Source organism: Megalobrama amblycephala, linkage group LG22 (genome assembly GCF_018812025.1).
Source record: "Megalobrama amblycephala isolate DHTTF-2021 linkage group LG22, ASM1881202v1, whole genome shotgun sequence".
Taxonomy (NCBI): Eukaryota; Metazoa; Chordata; class Actinopteri; order Cypriniformes; family Xenocyprididae; genus Megalobrama; species Megalobrama amblycephala.
Window position 1 is genome coordinate 5,143,704 of NC_063065.1, and position 21,924 is coordinate 5,165,627.

General features: G+C 33.2%; 1 protein-coding gene and 1 long non-coding RNA gene across 13 annotated transcripts in view; one reads left to right on the forward strand and one right to left on the reverse strand.

Annotated features, from left to right (window-relative positions):
• LOC125257531 overlaps positions 1 to 8,601 on the reverse strand; it is a 60,012-nt gene extending 51,411 nt beyond the window's left edge. Inside the window, exons 1-2 of the long non-coding RNA XR_007182412.1 lie at positions 8,197 to 8,601; positions 3,237 to 3,341 (exon numbers count right to left, since the gene is read on the reverse strand). This is a non-coding gene — a long non-coding RNA (uncharacterized LOC125257531). The remainder of the gene's footprint in view (positions 1 to 3,236; positions 3,342 to 8,196) is intronic.
• Positions 1 to 21,924, forward strand: part of kcnc3b (potassium voltage-gated channel, Shaw-related subfamily, member 3b) — a 79,512-nt gene that overhangs the window by 51,436 nt on the left and 6,152 nt on the right. For 5 of the 12 annotated variants that reach the window (XM_048173918.1, XM_048173919.1, XM_048173920.1 and 2 more), the window contains 2 exons: positions 2,427 to 2,447; positions 15,915 to 17,922. The exons of 1 other annotated variant lie outside the window; for it this stretch is intronic. In XM_048173918.1, coding sequence (XP_048029875.1) covers positions 2,427 to 2,447; positions 15,915 to 16,069 — 176 coding nt within the window. In that variant the 3' untranslated portion in view covers positions 16,070 to 17,922. 6 more of the 12 variants (XM_048173925.1, XM_048173927.1, XM_048173922.1 and 3 more) reach the window with 6 other exon arrangements.

The window sequence follows — 21,924 nt, forward strand, 5'->3', positions numbered from 1 at the left end:
AAGTATTTTGAACTTCACACAGAAACTTGAAGCTCTTCCTTCACTTTTATTCAAAAAAATAATTAGGCTCAAGGGTTTAAACTGACCGATTTGTGGTGCATCAAAGTGAGGAAATCATCACAGAAAATGTGTTATTATTCTACAGTAATTTTCAATAAATAAATTAGATTTAAATGTAAAGTGTATAATTTCGGAGCAAACAGCAACACCAAATGAAATTGCAAAAAGGAACATATAATCCCACCATTAACTTACACCATTGGTTGACCCAATGCTAGTCAATGAACACTAAAATGGATCAAAATGAGATCCGAACCCTCATTTTAGATCAGGAACAGTGTGAATACAAAGTGAACTGGAGTGTTTTTTGATCCACATCAAGGGATCCGAATTTGGTTATTTTAGGATTCAAGTGTGAAAACATCCTTAAAAACACACTGATATCTGTAAAATCTCTCTTTTGACTTTTTTCCTCTTCTCTTTTATTCTTTCATTTCGTTATTTCTGTTTGGTGGTTCTTTGCATGTCTTTAATAATACACAATTTCTCCTCCGTTTCTTTCCTCACGTTCACCGTCCTCTTTTTACCATCTATATTCTTCCATTCTCTCAATTTCTTTTCCGCACTGCATTTTCCTTGATCCTGTTTGTCTTCATTTTCAGTGACAAACCTTCTATTACACACAACATCCCACAAAACTTTGTGACCCTGTTCTGTCACCTCCAACAACCACATAAATCTCCTCTCCATCCACCAAAAACGCACAACAAATGACACAAACAACGTCCGATCCGAGCACGCACAATTCTCCGAACCCAATATATCCCTGGTTATCCTTCCCTCAACACAACCCAACTCCATTTGGCACAGTTAGAGTCAGGATATCAGCCGGCGGCCCCTGATCCTCCCCTCACAGACGAATGGTATGGAAGGATATTAATGCAAACTCCGCCTTGACATGGATCAAACCATAGTTATCAGAGGTAAAGACCAACCACAGAAATAGACACATACATGCACTTAAAGTCTGAATAAGATATTTAACGCAATTACACACACATTTACACCTGCATGGGTGTGTCGATGTTGATTGGTGTAATTTTTCGTGTTGATGTTGTGTTGTTGTCCTAACAAACTGTCATTAGTTTCATCTGTTAAAGGTAATGAATCTAATGTTGTACAATGTTACTGAATATGAGTTGAAGGTTGGGTTTCACACGCTCTCAGACAGATACATTTGCTATTTTATGTTTTTGCAGATTGGCCACCTCTTAAACTGCTGACCGTCCTTCTCTGGACAGTCAATGACAAAAATGTCTGTGCACTGGGGAAAATTTATCAACCACTTTTACACTGGGCTTGTAGAAACTCAGCACAAATACAGTGAGATGCCACAAATCTCACTCTAAAAGGACATTTTTCTGACACTGTGTGCAGAGGACAGTAGACTAGCGATCAAATGCGTTTAATGGAACATTCCAGGCTATTATTTTTAAATAAATTAATACTTCTATTCAGCAAGGACAAATTAAATTGGTCAATAGTGACAGTAAAGACTTTTATAAAGACATTAAATGCTGCTTTTTATCAATTTCTATTCATCTATTTATCCTGAATAAAAATCCACAAAAATATTAAGCAGCAATAACATTGATGATAATAATAATAAAATGTTTCTTGAGCAGCAAATCAACTTATTAGAATGATTTCTGAAGGATCATGTGACACTGAAGACTGGAGTAATGATGCTGAAAATTCAGCTTTGATCACAGTAATAAATTACATTTTAAAATATATTCAAATAGAAAATAGTTATTCTAAATTGTAATAATATTTCACTGTTTTTACTGTATTTTTGATCAAATAAATGCAGCCTTGGTGAACTTTTGAACGGTAAATAAATAAATCAACATTAAATTTGGTTTTAAGTTAATAGTGAGACTGATTAACATCTTTATAATCCGATTGACCAATCAGAATCGAGTATTACAGGACGATGTGTAGTAGGTAATTTTATCGCATTAGTCTCAAGCCAACACATGTCATTTTTAAGTGTTTTATAAGATTTAATAGTTCACGTTCTGCTAGTGTATGACTGTAAAAGAATCAAAATTATTAGGTTGAAATATGCATACTGGTTCATATGCATACTGTCTCGTTCTTTACGATGTTACAAAAGCAAAGAGCAGAAACCCAATCTTTACTCGGATGTATTCAGGTCTGTTACACTAACCTCATACTCTGTAATGAGAAAAACATGCAAATGGGACAAAGTTGGACACTGTAGAGTTGTGTAACAAAGATTGTTTTCAATGTCATATGAGATCCACTGCAATTACAAATGGAACTGCACCTGCTGCAGTGTGTGTGTGTGTGTGTGTGTGTTGGGTGGGATCTCACACGCTCTGTATTGTCTTTTTCTTCAGGTTGTGTCATATCCCGCGTTTGTATGTTGGCTTCTTCATATATTCTCTCACTGTTCTACTGTCTCCCCCGTCCTCCTCCTCCTTGCTGTGTGTGCGTGTGTGTGCGTGCGTTGTGTTTGTTGTGATGTGACGTCGCTTATTGTGTTTTCAATGTGTTTCCCTCACTCTTCTGGTGACCTTTAACCCCGGCGTGATGAAGGACGCGTGCACGTGTGCACCCAGGCAACACTTAAAAATGCACATACATAGAAAAACTAACTCGAAGGTTGTTTAGGTGTTCGCTGTGCTGAGTCGAAGCACCTCGGGGTTAAAGGTCAGGGGTCGATAGAGGTCAAGGTGAATTCAAATGAGCACGAGTTCTCGGTTCTGTGCCACGCTGCAAACACTGTGCGGGCAGCATTCACTCAAAAACATATTTGGGCCTAAATTTAAGTTTTATTTATATATTTGAATATGCATATTTTCCATCCATTTGGATTACACAGTGAGTTTATATGCAACTCAAATACATAAACTTAAAATTTAGGCCTAAATATTTTTTGAGTGGCGATCGCAATACTTGAGGGAAGTCAATGAGGGGAAAAAGCAAAGAAAATGAGTGTTTATGTGTGGCACAGAATTCTGCTCATACGACCTCAACCTGCTTCAGTTCCTAGTGTAGCCGGAATCTCCTACTCTTGTTTTTGAGGTGTGTGTGTGTGTGTGTATGTGTGCTGTGTAACTGACATATGACTGACTGGTTGACAGACAGAGACTGGGATATTTGGACAGACTCACAGACAGACTGACATAGAGCAGGTAAGAACGAACCGTGGTAAAACCCAAGCCCGCGTTTTCCCGGCACTTCTCCTGGGCTTAAGCGACGTGTCGTCTCCTGGGACGCCAGTCGCTCTATCACTTTAACATCCGGAGCACCTATAGACACAGAAATAACGTTATGTACAGGTTTAAAGGCTGGTTCTTGTGAACATCCAGTGTCTGTTATATATGTATGTGTATGTGTGAGTTCTGTTATATGGCTAAAGCACCTTAGTTGAACTATCAGACTCTGTTCCAAATCATAGTGAGCAAAAATCTACATATATAGTACAGAGCATATGAAGCAACTACAATAGTTTCATTGATTACATATATTTTTAATCTGACATTAGAAATGAAAAAGAAACATCTCTAATATTCTGATTGTGAAACTCTTTTTAAAATTCTAATATTTCAAATTTGTTATTTTTTTTGTTTTTCATGTAATATTTATTCATTTATTTTATATTGATTATAATAAATCAAGCAAAATTTAAATTGAACTTGTCAGTCAGAGACAAACCTTATATTACTGTAAATGTCTAGATTGGCCATATGTGGGTAAAAAATTGTTTTAAAATAATTTTTTTCAACCCATGTAATGTTTTAAACACTTTTTTTACTCTACATTTGTGCAGTAAAATTAACTTTAAAGAAGATCTACATTTCTCATTTTCATTCATGGAGATAACATTGAAAATGTGGCATGCTTTAGTGGACGATTTCTGTCACCTGGTGGAAAACAAAAACTTTTAACATGAAAATGACATGAAATTACCACTATAACCAGCAGATGGCTGCAGAGTACCACTCATTAGCCATATCCACTCCCTTTATTGTTTTTTTTTTTTTTTTTTTTTTTTTTTTTTTTTTTTTTAGCTATTGGATTTATTATAAAATGAATATGATCACAAATTAGTGTTCAGATTATTGAGTTAATCGCACACTTTTAGGGGGGCTGGGTGAATATTTAGGGCCCTCCTAAAATGGTCCTAGTGACGCCCCTGCTCTTTTGCGATATTCATTTTAATATGAGGACCATTTTTTGACATTTTCAAACATCTTATTGCATTATGTAATGTAATATTGATTTTTATAAATCAAGCAAAATTGCAATTGATTTTGACAGTCAGTGATGTTTTCAGATTTAAGTTTTAGTATTTTTGTGGGGGGTTTTTGTATATTTTATTAATTTTATTTTGTTTCTATTTAGCTTTGATTTTTTTTTTTCAGTTTTAGTCATTTTAGTACTTCAACTTTATATTAGTTTTTCATCAAATATTTATTTTTTTATTTCAGGTTTATTTCAACTAACAAAATGATTTTTAAAATGTAAAAATAATTTAAAATTTATTTAAAAAAAAAAAAAATTGTGAGTTGCACACCAATGTTTAATATTTGGGGTTATGGGTTTGTTCAAATCACCAATACTAGATATAAAATAATAATAAATAAATAATTGATGAGCAAATAACCCTAATTATGTTGTCTTGATAAGATACCTTGTTTTGGCCAAAACATAAGGCGGAATCATATGCAATGTTCATGAAAAACACAATCCCTGATTGGGCACATTGTGATTTTCCTCCAAGAAAGCATGGAAATGTTTTTGTCTATTTATAATGCACTATTTCACCCATTATTTGAGTACTATTTGTGCAACTGCTGACGTCAGTCTCCACTGGAATCAACTGCAAGTCTCCGTCGAGTCTCCCGGGCGCTTCGGCGCTATTTGTGTGGTGTGTGAGTAACCATTAACAAAGTTAGTGACCGTGGAGAGCATTTCTGATCAGTCACTTATGGGGTTCCATTTCAGCTTGGATGCTGCCTTAGAAGCTAACTGACTATGTAGACAGCAAGGCCGCACACTAGGGTTTGGAACGGAGCCATAGAGCCTCACTGAATGGACATTAGACTGTTAATTGGGCACGATACAGTGAGTGTAAACTGTGTGTGATGCTCACTGTGCCAATGGGAGTAGATTTAAGATCTAAATATACTTCTGCCATCTGTGGAACCTATACACACACACACACATATTGCTCTGGGTGTTAAAGAGATCTCTTCCTGTGCAATATAATCCCTAAATGCTATTCACTGTTCTTAGAGGAGTGTGTGTGTTGTGTGTGTGTGTGTGTGCGCGAGTGTGTTCGTGTGCGCACCGACCTGCCCTGCTCTAATGCTGTTTGCATGAGGCTATTTGCTCAGAGTCAAAGTCAGTATCAGACTTCTGAAGTCTCTGTGAAGGATCTCTGTAAGCCATTGTGAGTTCTCTTTCTCTCTCTCTCTCTGTCTCTCTATCTTCTGTTGTCTTCCTCCATGTCCTGTTGTTTGTCTTATATGTTTATGGTCTTGTGTGTGTTGTTCAAACTGGTCGATTTTTGTGTGTGTTCAACCAGTCAAAGTTCATCAGTGGCCCGTTTTCTGGCCCACACTCACAAACAAACATCAATGTTTCATTGTAGCAACTACAATAGGTTCATAAATTATGTATTTATTTTTATTCGAGACTAAAAACTAATTTGATTTTAGGGGGGTCATATCATAATGTCTTATTGCTATTTATTTATTGTTTAATTTTTTTAACATTTATTTTTTATATTTTAATATTGATTGTAATATTGATTTTATATTGATTTTAATCAATCAAGCAAAGTTGTGATTGATCTTGACAATCAGCAATCACCATGCATGATCACCATCTTTTTTCTTGCTGCAAAAAAAGCGTTTATACATATATTATAATGAATTAAACATTCCTAAATATTTTGAGATAAAAGTTAATTTTAATATTTATATTTTTAATATTCATAATAAATATTTTTATATTTTTAAAAACCTTTTTAAAGTCTTATTGCTGAATATTTGTTTATATATTATTATTATTTTAATATTTTGATACGTTGTAACTTGACCATGCATTTTCATTGTATGTAAAAAAAAAAAAAAAATTGTAATTCTTGCAAAAAGTCTTTTCTTTTTTTGCAAAAAGTTTATGATATAATGAATATATAAAGTTAATATTAAGGCAATTTATTTATTTAATAAATATTTAATACTGATTTTAATAAATCAAGCAAAATTGCAATTGAACTTGATAGTCAGTTTTTTTCGCTCTGTTATACATAATAAACAATAAAATAATATGATACGACCCCTTTAAGGATTTAATTATGTTTTAATATTATTGAGGCACCTTAAACTGTTTAAAGAAAGGAGTAAAGCGTGGGTGTCTTTCACATAACAGTCTCTCAGTTCATTGATATTTCCATTATTGTAGCCTAAAGTTGCATTACAAGGTCAAAGTTATAGTTTTTATGAAAGATGCCTTGAGCAGGACATTTTTCAAAACTAAACAGGTGTGCTCTAGTTCCGTCAAGGCAACAGCAGGAAGTCACTTTTTCCTCCAATAAAACAGGGTCTCCATCAGGTGTATTTTTAGTCTGTGTAGTGAAGCGGTTATGCATTACAGATAGACGTGTAAATATTTTCCCTGACGATACGATTCAATTGTGATCTATTCTAAATGATGCAATGCATCAGGAAATAAGAATTTTAGTCAATTTGGTTCAATTGGTATGATTAGTAATTATTTTCAAAAATACTCTGAAGACAGAGTAACTGGAGAGGCGTTCAAATGCGTTCATGTCAGAATTAGATTTAGATTTAGTGCATAAGAAATTAACAGTGTACATTAGGTATTATAGTATTAAAATAATTTCTTACAGAATAAGTGCATTAAAATAACATTAAACTGATGCATTTAGTGCACTAAAATGACAGAGGCTTTCTCACTATATCACTGCACTCATCTCACATCACACACTCCTTCCATGTCTTTGTGTGTAGTTGTTAATGTTGCATGTGTGTGTTTCTACTGCAACTGTGCATTTCCTGTCTGCAAATATCACAACCTGTCATTTAGAAACCCATTTTTGAATTACATTGTGTCATTGTTTACAGGCCTTATTTATCGTCTAAAAACAAGCATCTCTATTATTATGCCTGCTAAAGGTGGTTAACAAGTGGCACTTTTAAGTTTAAGGACTAGTTTGATAACATAGAACAGTATCAGTGCATCTGATCTGCTCTCCTGTTACAGCACATTCCAGCGGTGAGCGGCCCGTCATGGTTGTGGTGTTCTGTGTTCTGGTCACAAGCCGATCAATAGAGCTTAATTGTGGGTAATGTGAGCTCTCTCTATCGCTAACAGTCCGGCGGTCGATATGCCGGCATACTGCCGGAACAGGCTGAGCTGGAATAGAGCTTCTCACCGCACACTGTACTGTACATGAGACCTTCATAGCAACATATGTGACAGAAAGAAGGGCTGGGTTATTGACACAAATTTCATGATTCGATTCGATTTCGATTCACAAGCCTGCAATTCGATTCAGTTCCTAATCTTGATTGAATATCGTTTCATTTGCACATATCAGGTACTGTAAATATCAATTTTTGTCAAGAACAAAAACAATCTCTCAACTAATGTAAACTATACAGGGAACTATGTACATTGCAGTAATATTAAAAGTTAAAATTAACAACAGATATGCAAACATTTAAATTTTATAATAATAACTTTTTAATGATAGGCTATAATTATGTTTCTACTTCAATTTGTTGTTGAAATATTAACATTTATGTGGCTGTCATAACTTGTTTTTATGATGGATTTATTCACAAACATAGGCCTAACTTTCATTAAATATTGAAGAACAGTTTATGTAAAAATATTATGTAATTTAGTTCATATATTTAGCAAAATGCTACTCTCTAGAGAATATATATTTCTAGCTAACTATTAAGTTTATGGTCACTAAATGGCTTTTCTGAGGTAACTGTAACGTCACGTGACCGCTATTGTTTACCAGTTGATTTACTGACGTCTTTCCGCGGTTAAAACACTGTTTGAACGATTACATGAGACATGATACGGATTTTGTATGTTGTACTGTATCTTTCAACATACCTTCTGATGTTCATGTTTATTTTGTGCGGAAATAAAGTGGAAGAGATGATCAGTTCGTGTGAGCTATACGTCTGCGCTGCCACTTCGCTTTGAGAGGCGCTATAACCGTCACGCGCGCTCACGCCACATTAAAGAGCGCCAAAACGGTAATGTTTGAATTTCGCATTAAAATTTACAGAATTTTAAAGCTAAGACTTTTATGCATTCAAGTCGTGTCGGAAAGATCGTATTTATGGGTTGAACGCACATGAACGCCACCACAAAGTAGTAAGTAGCCTATGAGTGGAATACCACAATGCAGGTATTTATATGTGACATTGTCAGGCTTTTTTTTATTTACAACAGAAAAAGGTAATTGCCTGCGCAAAATATAAGTTAATAGCATTGTAACGTTAAAGTTTTCAGTGGCTACATAACATAAAAAATGCAAAACACACCTGATGCACAATCTTTGTTCTTCAAAACCTTGCTGTAGACAAAGTACACTGCCATCTTGTTCTGACGAAAGTGACTTAAACGCACCTGGCATCGTAAACACGTCTTCCTAACTCATAAATACGAACTTCCCCGGAGGATTTGAATGCATTATTTGCTTCATATCAAAAATAACAAGGCACAAAGCTTATTGGGATGTATTGAACGGGAGTGCGGTACAAATAACGTGAAGACTAAAAGATCAATTCTTGGGATTTAGGAATTGATATCGGTTCAGCTGAAATTGATATTTTCAACCCAGCCCTAACATAAATGTTCATAATGACCTCAATCACACTCATTATTGCCTTAAAATATCAGGTGATATCACTTTCTGTTTTTGTCATCATCATTATATCCAATGCCTGATGCGATATGGTGGTCACATGTACTGTGGCATTTAATAAAGTTTCTAATTTATTAGGGCATCTAAATGTGGTTTTGATATTTGCACACCCCCTTTTTTGTTCTTTCATGTCATTCACTCTCTTTTTAACTCTTTCCACTGTGTGACTAACACTCATCTCATCCTTCATTCGCCTCCAGGCCGTCAGTGCAGCGCCAGAGTTTCTAATGCGTGACTATGGGTAGGTACATCAACTGTTTTAAATTGTTCTGTACATGTTCAAACAGGAAACACTTCTTTATGATGTTTTCCTGGTTCACAGTAGGTATGCCAATCTTGTAGCATTTTGAACATAAAATATTACATGTACATAATAAGTAATATAAGATAAACTATTACTCACATACATTAGGGTGAGAGGTATCAAAGCTGGTTGCGTTGTGGGCATTTAACATGGTAAGAATGTGTTGGAATTCAAGCATTTATTATTTTGTTTACATATTGCATTATAGTGCAATCTAGGCATATATATATGCTGTACAGTAAGCAAGAATATGCTATATAAACCATTTCAGGTATTAATAGGCATGTTTTAGTATATAGGCACACTTAAAGACAACATGAGATGTTTATACTTCAATAATGTAATGCATTGAGTGAAAAGGTATTTGGGTAGGAAATAATGTAGAATGGAACTAATGTAGAATGGAACACCTGGATTTGTTTGAATCATGGAAAATGGCAATATATTTATTTTGGATTACACACACACATACATATATACACATATATATATATATATATATATATATATATATATATATATATATATATATATATATATATACATACATATATATATATATATATATATATATATATATATATATATATATATATATATATATACACACACAGTGCACAGCATAAATGAGTACACCCCCTCTGAAACTTCTGAAAGTCAGCAATCACTCAATTACTTAGAAGACATGTTAGGGCTCTTTACAGATATAATGTTCCAGCAAGTCTGCTTAATCAATTACCAGAGAAGCATGTCAAAATTATCCAGGAAAATATGATTTTCTTATCAAGGTGATAAAATGTTGTGTAGCAAAAATGAGTACACACTCCTAAAAGTTAGTAAATAAAACAAAATAAAAATTTTCTGGTGTAAGTTTAAGGCAATGTTTGATGAACAGGTAAGTATGTTGAACTAAAACATTTAAAGAGAAGTCATTTCTTGACAATTAAAAGTGTTATATAGCCCACTGAATCATTCTCAGACTTAATGCTGACAACAATGGAACCTCTTGGGAGAGAACTGTCAGGAGACTTATTTCTCAGCACAAAAGAGGACAGTGGTACAAGAGGATTAACAAATCATTGTTTTAAGTGTGAAAATAGAGCAAAAGTAACACAGAAATTCAAAAACAATGGACATGTGACAAGGCCCCTGAAATAATCAGACCTTCATTTTAAGCTTTCATTTAGTGATGAGGGTTTTTTTTACTAGACAAAGAGCAGAAGAAATACCAAGCGAGTGTCTAAGAGCCAGCAAAAGCTATGAAAAGAGTGACTGTTTAGAGTAAGATGCAGCCTGCAGAAATTACATTAATGGTTGTTGTTCTCACTGGAACTACCTACTGTCGCCAAAGCACAATAAAGTCAGTTAGCCGTTTCCAAAGCCCATATTTACAAAATGTAGATTCTGGGAATCAATACTCTGATCTCATGAGATCATTTTGAATCTAACAGCATCCAAAATGTAATAGTGTTGCTAGAGGAGGAGTACAGTGAGAAGTGCCTGGTTCCCACAGTAAAGTTCAGTGGTAGTAAAGCTCTTATATAGGGATGTATGAGTGCTGAAGGTGTGAGGGAGTTGTGCTTTATCAATGCTGTCATGAATTCCTACACCACTGTGTAATTTAATACACAAACTTGAAACAGAAGATGTTACCCTTTCCTCATTCCCTGCATTGTTGGGCATTTTTTCAACATGACAATTAGGATATGCATTCTCCCAAGGTGAAAAACCTTCTGTGGACATGTATTGCACTCTTGAGCGCCTGTGGGGGATTCTGTAGAGACGAGTTGAGCAACACTCCCCATTAAAGATCAGGGCATTTAAGGAGCTCATCATCCAGGAGTTAATCAGGACAGATGTGACACAACTTGTACACTCTGTGCCAAGAAGGGTCAGAGCAGTATATTCAAAATTATGGAGGGCATACTAAGTACTAGAATATTATACATTTGTTGAATCAAATCTAGGGTGTACTCATTTCTGCAATCCTTAATTTAAACAAAATTGGCTAATTTACTTATTTCATGGCTATTAATGACATATATTTCTCAGTTTTTATTATGTATATGTTTAATACATTTTAGTTTTGCCATCTTTCCATGAATTGTATTAGTGATCATATAGAAAATACATCTTTTGTATGTGTTCAGAGGGGGTGTACTCATTTATGCTGTGCACTGTATACACACACACACATATATTTGTATTAAATATATAAAAAATTATATTTTTGACACACACATATATATATATATATATATATATATATATATATATATAATCTAGAAAAATTAGACCATGTAAAGTAGACCATGTATATTTATTAATAAAATAATTTAATGTGTTTGAATAATTTTAAAATATTGTATATTGAATATTATTACACATACACACACACACACACACACACACACACACACATATATATAATTATATTATATTATATTTTTAAAGTAAGTTTATTTTTAAAGTAAGTTTGAGAAGTTTTTTCTCAGTAAGACCAGATGTATTTTTTAATAAAGTAAATGAGGTCCATTTTAATTTCATGTTGTCTTCAAATATTTATAAGGTACTTAGTTTTGACATTTTTAATATATTTTCACAGCGCTGTCGCACAAACTCCCTGTTGTTTTAGTGGCGCTACACTCTCACACAGCCTCCTACTTCCATCGAGTATCCATCAATCCCATTAAATATATTCACTCTTCCTGTCTTATTCCACCCTCACTAATGCGCTCTGTCTCCTGAGGAATCCTTTTAAAAGCTCTTAGACAAACATAATAAAAAGGGTGTGTGGCTGTCTGAACCGCGCTGTTGACCAGGCAGAGGGGTAAAAGAATCCAGTTGTTTTTGTTGCTCTGTTGTCCAAACCAGCAGATAAAGTACAGCTTGTCGTTCTGAGGTGCACCTGGAGTATGTGGTCATGTTATGATCGTGCCGTACTGTATTATGAGCACAGGCTGTTCTGAATGTGTAAGTCGTTGTTTTTGCGATGGTTCCCTCTTGGTCCGTCTGCGTTCGCCGTGGGGCCGCCTGGTGCAAACATTGAATCATTTATTTAAAAAAACAAAACAAAAAAGCAACATAATTTGTTGCATCGAACAGTTTGTAATTTTACATAAGAAAGATGCAACATTTTACAAAGGAATGTCTTTACAAACCATTAATTCATTGCATACCGTTGACTTTGTAGTTTTTATTGTGCGTATGTGTTGTGTATACAACACTTTATATGGTACACAACCATATATGATTGTGTTTGATTGTGTTTTATGTGGCAAACAAATAGAGTAGCTGTGTGTGTAGAATATACAGTTTGTACAGTATAAAAATCATTGTCTATGGAAAGTCCCCATAAAACGTGTGTGTGTGTGTGTGTGTGTGTGAATTTTATATCAGACCTGACTCAGCAAATGTCTGTCTGAACGTGTGTGTGTGTGTTCAAGCTGTTGTCCTACTTTCAGAAGAAAGTTTTCTTTCTTTTTTTTCCCTTATCGTCCTTGTTTTCCTTCCAGAGTATTTTTGTGTGATCAACATGCGGCAAACTTTTCCCACATTCACCTCTTCCTCTCCCAAACATACACATATAGGGAGAAAAAGGGAGAGAGACAGATAAATCTGATATGTGGGAGGAAGGTCGCTGCTAGTCACTTCACTTAAATGTTTGGTCACATAAGCCTGACTATAAGCTCAATGATTTTCTTTTTTATTACTATGTGAAAATACTAAACACTTTTGATTTACTTGTCATGAATGTAATTTATATCGAAATTACCGTAATTCTGAGCTTCATGTATATAGATATATTACTGTTTTTGCATATTTTATATTTGTCGACAAATTTTGGGTAGGTGTTATATAAATAAAACCTACTATAAGTTGGAAGAGAATATAGAGGTGAATGAATGTCATGTTTACATGTTTTCCTGTCATCAGTAATGCCATAAATGTAGGCATTTAATGATTGTGAAGATGTAAACTGCATCTGTTGCCTTATTGTGATTACGGTAATTTCTGATTATGTGAATGCAGCAGAAGTGTTATGAACATTTTTTTTGTCATGATTATATTATGCAAATGCAGGCTTTATGACCGTACAGTCAAGTGAAGTATAGTAGGATGTTCAGGAGGTTGTCAAAGAAACCAGCCAGCGGTCCACAAGAGCATATCTATTCACTAGCTCAACTGCAATGTATTAATCAGCTTCTGAGGGTGATATTTGATAGTAGTACAGAAACGCTTGGGTGAGAATTACTTCACCTCGTAATTACTTCAACATTGAGTCTGTTCCAAAACCTAGTGTGCTGCCTACCTAAACATACATACTTTATATATAAGGATTTTTAGATCTTGAGCTTTGGAATGGCACTATATATATTAATGAAAAGTTTATTTATTTATTCCCAAAATTGCATGAATACAAAAATAAATAACATTTATTAATTAAATAAATGTGTCTATTATATTTATGACCTTAAGCCAATATACATTTAAAAAAAAAAAAAAAAAAAAAAAAAAAACTATTTGTTTGCTTGTTTAATACCAAAATGTATCAATATATTTTTGACCTAGAGCTTTGGAAAGGCACTATATAAATTAAATATTTCATTCATTCATTCGTTCTTTGCCAAAATGTATCAATAGATTTTTGACATTCAGCTTTGGAAATTAATGAATACATTTTATTTATTTATTTATTTCCAAAAATGCTAAATAATAATACAAATACAAAATAAATACAAAATAAATAAAATATATTAATTAAATGTTTTTATTACCAAAATTTGTTAATATATTTTTGAAATTTGAGCCTTGAAAAGGAACCATATGGAATAATTTATTTATTTACTTGTTTGTTTTTGTTTTGTTTTTTTAAATACCAAAATAGATCAATATATTTTGACTTAGAGTTTTGGAAAGGCACTATATAAATTAAATAAATAAATAAACATTTATTTATTTATTTATTTGATACATACAATGCATCAATACAAAATAAATAAAATATATAAATTAAATATTTATTTATTCATTTACCAAAATGTGCCCATATATTTTTGACCTTGAGCCTTGGAAAGACACTATAGAATACACGTTCGTTTGTTTGTTTGTTTGTTTGTTTAATACCAAAATGTATCAATATATTTTTGACCTAGAGCTTTGGGAAGGCACTATATAAATTAAATATTCATTCATTCATTCATTCATTCTTTGCCAAAATGTATCAGTATATTTTTGACATTCAGCTTTGGAAATTAATGAATACATTTTATTTATTTATTTCCAAAAATGCAAAATAATAATACAAATACAAAATAAATACAAAATAAATAAAATATATTAATTAAATGTTTTTATTACCAAAATTTGTTAATATATTTTTGAAATTTGATCCTTGAAAAGGAACCTTATGGAATTTATTTATTTAGTTGTTTGTTTTTTATTTTTTTTAAATACCAAAATAGATCAATATATTTTACCTAGGGTTTTATAAAGGCACTATATAAATTACATAAATAAATAAACATTTATTTATTTATTTATTTATTTATTTATTTGATACATACAATGCATCAATACAAAATAAATAAAATATATGAATTAAATGTTTATTTTTTCATTTACCAAAATGTGCCTATATATTTTTGACCTTGAGCCTTGGAAAGACACCATAGAATACACGTTTGTTTGTTTGTTTGTTTGTTTGTTTGTTTGTTTGTTTGTTTGTTTGTTTAATTCCAAAATGTGTCAATATATTTTTGACCTAGAGCTTTGGAAAGACACTATTATTTATTTATTTATTTATTTATTTCATGCACAAATGCATCAATATAAAATTAATTAAATAAATACCTTACCCAATATTTGTCTGTGCTTTGTTATATTTATGCTTATTAGAGTGTCATATCATAAGTTTAGCAGTTCACTAGGTTTTGGAACAAAGGCATACAAAATATTTCAATACCCACTAACAACACTTTGTACTGTTGTTCGTGTTTATAAATCTGTTGAAATGTCTCACAAAGGCTGCCATGGTTTCCTCAACAATCTCCAACAGTCTGGCTGAGAAAGCCACTTACTCTACACTGCTCTGCTTAACTACCACTGGTTAACTGAAACACTTCATCGCAAATCCCAGCTTTACGACTCCAACATCCAAAATATGAACTTAGTGGCAAACAATCCAGCTAGTGTTTTCTTCAACCAGTGGAAATGTGTGGACGTTTATGTGTGGTTCTAGAAAAACTGTGTTTTTTATGTTGTGGAATTTTTAGAAAACCAATGTATGATAAATTTCATAACTCTCATTTTCCTGTTTTGTCCTGTCTTGTCCTGTGTGTGTCTGTCCTTCTGTCTTTTACATGTCTCTTCACCTTTAATTCCACATTTGTTCCACTTTATATCTACGTTTAAATTTTACACTGATGTTTCATTTTGTTTTGTTCCTTTCCCAATAATTCATTTTCTGTCGGCTACATTCTCACTCAAACCGATATATTAACTGAACATGTAACGCCCAATAACAATCCACCCCATCGTCCATGCTGTTTAATCTAAAAACACGTGTCACTAACACGAATCCAAATGTGTCAGCCACGGGTTACGAGAAATCTCGCAGCCTGAACAACATATCAGGAATGGCGGGGTCGTCCCTGCGTTTGACCCCCATCACCAGCACGCCCTATGACCCTTACGAGGCCCCGGGACCCCTCCGTCGCTGCCGCTCACCCATTCCCTCCATTTTGTAGCAGAAAAAGCGGAAAGAGTGACAGAACGACTCAGGAAAGGAGGAAAGAAAGGCAGGACAGCCTCATACTCGCATTCATAGCAATAACAATGACTGATCGTGTGAGCGGAGTAGATGCACGTCACTAAACTGAGAGTTTGCGAATGATCACGGGTCATGTTAGTGTTCGAACAGGTTAAGCAGGTCAATAACTGCGTGTGTTTATGGACGAGAGTAAATGCTTTGTTTTTCCCCATGCTTTCTGGGTCAGACCTGTAACTGCACGGTACGATTTTGATGCTGAAGGAAGATAGATTAATGCATTTTCATTTCAAATGCATTCACGAACCTTGTTTTGTGTTCAAAAAGCTTCCATTTCCCTCGAACTCTGAATTAAGATGAATATTACTGTGAATAAACGTAATGATAGACTGTAGAAAACTCAACAGAATTTTTAATGCAAGAATAATGTACATATGCAATCATTACTCTGAATAGAATCGTTCATAGGGGTTAAAAATTAAATGCATCACGCTATGTTTATTTGTTTGTTTTGTTTGTTTGTTTGTTTGCGTTTGTCGTTGGACTGTTATTGGCTGACAAATAATTTAGTTTAATTGCAAACCTGTTGAATCAAAACTGAAAGATAAATCTGACAAATTGATTATTTGAGCATTCATTGCCATTTAATCACTTTATTATATTTTGCACATAGTTCTGGCTCATGTTTGTTTATTTGTTTGCATACTTTGTTTTGCTCATGTCGCCAAGTTTCGCCCACCTCTAAGCAAAGATTTCCAGTCCAAAAACTGTATATGAGGAGCAAAAAAGTGGGGAAAGTACATTTAATGAAATTATTTTCCTTTGTTTGCCATTATGCACAAGTGTTTGTGATGTGTAAGTGTAAGATTTTAAGATGATGCTCCGGAAAAAGGAATATTGTGCAAACTCACCCATATATGCAAATCATGTGCAATATTCCACCCTAATTCATAATGCTGCAAACATGCACATGTGGTGTTAAAAATGTATGTGCACGCGTATGATTAATCTTAATGAAAAGGTGAAAAGAATGAAGAATGGAAGATGACGAAGAGGATGTGATGATTTTAAGATCATTTCTTGTTTGTCTTGTCAATGTTAGTGTCCTGCTGTTGTTTTTTTTATTATATTTTGAATGTTTTTCAAAGACAAATTGTTTTTGTTTTCAAAAACATTACACAACAGTTTCATTTGTATATGATATATACGTTACGTGTTACTGTGTTTCTTTTTGGATTAATAGAATTAGACAAAAATATAAATGTATTCAGGTCGATGTGACCAAGTGCTTCCAGAATCATAAACAAAAGAGATGATATTAAGTAAGCCATTTCTGAGAAAATACTTCCCTGAAATAGCAAAAAGAAGAATAACATGTTGCAATAATTGCAAAGTTGTAGTTTATAGGAAACTGTATGTTATCTAGTTTTTAATCATTAAATGTGATTTAGTTTCCCAATGGAGAACAACCCACTGCTCAGACAGTAAATATATCAGTAAGGAGCCATTTTGTTTTAAACATGGTTCCTCTATCATGCAAACCTGGATCCCACAATGTACCCGGCGTCATGCAAGATTCAGTCGCCCTGCAGAATCCCATCTTCCCCAAATAAGTTGCGTTTTCCAATTTGCAACTGCTACAGTTTCTATAATAACCAAAGTTTGGCGGGTTACAATGACATGTAGATGAGAGCGAAAGGCATCTTTTTTGTTCACAGATTCAAAATTATATAAAAAAGAATTTAGAAATTAGTACTTTTATTCAGCAAGGATACATTAAATTGATCAAAAGTGACAGTAAAGACGTTTATAATGTTACAAAAAATTCCTATTTCAAATAAATGCTGTTCTTTTGAACTTTCTATTCATCAAAGAATCCTGAGAAAAAAAATTATACTGTTTTCAACATTGATAATAATCAGAAATGTTTCTTGAGCAGCAATTCAGCATATTAGAATGATTTCTGTTGTAATGATGCTGAAAATTCAGCTTTGATCACAGGAATAAATTACATTTTAAAATATATATTTAAGTAGAAAACTCTTATTTTAAATCATAATAATATTTCACAATATATTTTACTGTATTTTTCATCAAATAAATACTTTCAAAAACATTAAAAAATCAGTAATATTTTATTGTATATTAGATGCATTTTGTCCTATATTCTAAAATGAAAATGTTAAATAACATATTTTCTATTCAGAACCGATAATGATGTCAAAAATGTGGCACCCAAACAGTATAACATTTTATAATACTTTATTTTACTTTATAATTTTATTATACTGTACTCTCATTACCAGATCTGCTGGGGGATTAAATCTCGCACGACAGCGGCAGCAATCCTTGTTAAAATGTCTGTATTTTAACATGTTTTTAAATGTCGCGGGATGCCAGGCCTTCTCATACACTGTGAAACCAGAGACTTTCTTCCACTAAAACTGATTAGTCTCCATTAGTTATGGATCTCTAGTGATTAGTTAGTTGAGAATATTCATTCTCTAGTTAAAAAATAATCTCTTTCCTCCATTTTTGTGTAAATGTTGAAGTTAATATTGTGCTGTTCTTGTAGTATGCAGATGTTTAAAATGTTAAAAAAGGAGCTAATCTTTTTTTTTCTTTGACTTGTGTATTCCATGTAGTTGTGCCCTATTACAACACTGTCAGGTCACTGAAACACATCGAACATGTTTATATTAAAAAAGCAAGACCCCTCTATGAGGATAATTTAGGCTACAGTGTTGTTGTAGAGACTCATACACTGCTAGCTAGATTTAACTAGCTTCACCTGTTAATGCAAAGCTTCTAGGCCAACATCATAAACTTGATCTGTACAAATCTGTATCTACACGAGTGAATGCCCATTAAACTCATCTCTGCCTTTCTCTTTATGTATGCTGGTTGTTCTTTAAAGATTGTGCGTGTTATGTCGACATTTATGTAAATGAGCATTTGTTTATGGTGTATTTGTGTGTGCCTTTTCAATTTCTGTTTGCATATTAACAAGAAAAACCTTTTCTTTCCATAACTGAAATGCACTCATTCACTCAGATAACGTTCGAATACTGCATATGTGTAAAGTCAACACTTGTTTTGACAGATTTAATGCTTCTTACATGAACTAAAACCTGCTAACAAGAAAAGGTAACACTTTATTTTGATAGTCCACTTTAGACATTCTACTAAGTAACTGCAACTGTCAACTAACAGTTATTAGAGTATTAGTAAACTTAATATCTGCTAACACTTTATTTCGATGGTCCTCCAACAGACATTTAATAAGTAAGACTATAACTTTTCATGTACATGTCAACTTATTTTACTAATCCTAACCCTAACAGTCTACTAATACTCTCATGAGAGTTAATTGACATGTAGTTGCAAATTAATGAGCGTTAGTTGACATATAGTTGCAAAGTTACTTGTAGTTACTGACTGTAAGTAACTTTTCAAGCACCTCGACTTATTCTACTGACCCTAACAGTCTACTAATACTCTCATGAGAGTTAATTGACATGTAGTTGCAAGTAAATGAGAGTTGATTGCAAAGATACTTGTAGTTACTGACTATAAGTAACTTTTCCTGTCAACTTATTCTACTAACTCTAACAGTCTACTGATTCTCTCATGAGTTAGTTGACATGTAGTTGCAAAGTTACTTGTAGTTATTGACTATAAGTAACTTTTCAAGCACCTCAACTTATTCTACTAACCCTAACAGTCTACTAATATTCTCATGAGAGTTAATTGACATGTAGTTGCAAATTAATGAGCGTTAGTTGACATATAGTTGCAAAGTTACTTGTAGTTACTGACTATAAGTAAGTTTTCAAGTACATGTCATCTTATTCTACTAACCCTAACAGTCAACTAATACTCTCATGAGAGTTAGTTAACATGTAGTTGCAAAGTTACTTGTAGTTACTGACTATGAGTAACTTTTCAAACACCTCAACTTATTCTACTAACTCTAACAGTCTACTAATACACTCATGAAAGATAGTTGACATGTAGTTGCAAATTAATGAGCGTTAGTTGACATATAGTTGCTAAGTTACTTGTAGTTACTGACTAAAAGTAAGTTCAAGCAACTCAACTTATTCTACTAACCCTAACAGTCTGCTAATACTCATGAGAGTTAGTTAACATGTTGTTGCAAAGTTACTTGTAGTTACTGACTATAAGTAACTTTTCAAGCACCTCAACTTATTCTGCTAACCCTAACAGTCTACTAATACTCTCATGAGAGTTAATTGACATGTAGTTGCAAATTAATGAGCGTTAGTTGACATATAGTTGCAAAGTTACTTGTAGTTACTGACTGTAAGTAACTTTGCAAGCACCTCGACTTATTCTACTGACCCTAACAGTCTACTAATACTCTCATGAGAGTTAATTGACATGTAGTTACAAATTAATGAACGTTAGTTGACATATAGTTGCAAAGTTACTTGTAGTTACTGACTATAAGTAAGTTTAAGTACATGTCATCTTATTCTACTAACCCTAACAGTCAACTAATACTCTCATGAGAATTAATTAACATGTAGTTGCAAAGTTACTTGTAGTTACTGACTATGAGTAACTTTTCAAGCACCTCAACTTATTCTACTAACCCTAACAGTCTACTAATAATCTCATGAGAGTTAACTGACATGTAGTTGCAAATTAATGAGCGTTAGTTGACATATAGTTCCAAAGTTACTTGTAGTTACTGACTATGAGTAACTTTTCAAGCACCTCAACTTATTCTACTAACCCTAACAGTCTACTAATAATCTCATGAGAGTTAACTGACATGTAGTTGCAAATTAATGAGCATTAGTTGACATATAGTTCCAAAGTTACTTGTAGTTACTGACTGTAAGTAACTTTTCAAGCACCTCGACTTATTCTACTAACCCTAACAGTCTACTAATACTCTCATGAGTTAATTGACATGTAGTTGCAAATTAATGAACGTTAGTTGACATATAGTTGCAAAGATACTTGTAGTTACTGACTATAAGTAAGTTTTCAAGTACATGTCATCTTATTCTACTAACCCTAACAGTCAACTAATACTCTCATGAGAATTAGTTAACATGTAGTTGCAAAGTTACTTGTAGTTACTGACTATGAGTAACGTTTCAAGCACCTCAACTTATTCTACTAACTCTAACAGCCTACTGATACTCTCATGAAAGATAGTTGACATGTAGTTGCAAATTAATGAGCGTTAGTTGACATATAGTTGCAAAGTTACTTGTAGTTACTGACTATAAGTAACTTTTCAAGTACATGTCATCTTATTCTACTAACCCTAACAGTCTACTAATGCTCTCATGAGAGTTAATTGACATGTAGTTGCAAAGTTACTTGTAGTTACTGACTAACAGTCTACTAATACTCTCATGAGAGTTAGTTGACATGTCCTTGTAAATTGATGAGTTAATTGACATGTAGTTTCAAAATTATTTAGTAGTTACTGACTATATTAAGTACATATCATCTTATTCTACTTACCCTAACCTAACAGTCTACTAATACCCTCATGAATTACTTGACATGCAGTTGCAAACTAATGAGAGTTAGTTGACTTGTAGTTTCAAAGTTACTTATAGTTAGTAGAATGTCTAAAGTAGACTATCAAAATAAAGTGTAACCCAAGAAAATATTATGTACAAAAACAGATATTGTTAGTGGTTGAAGCATAATTTAATTGGCCTGAAATGTTCAGCTGTTTCATTTTCTGCTCAAACCTCATATTTTGACTCAAACTGACAAATGGTTGCGCTTAAATTATTATTTAGTTGAATGAATTATCTGTTAACTCAATTCTTGCAGTACATG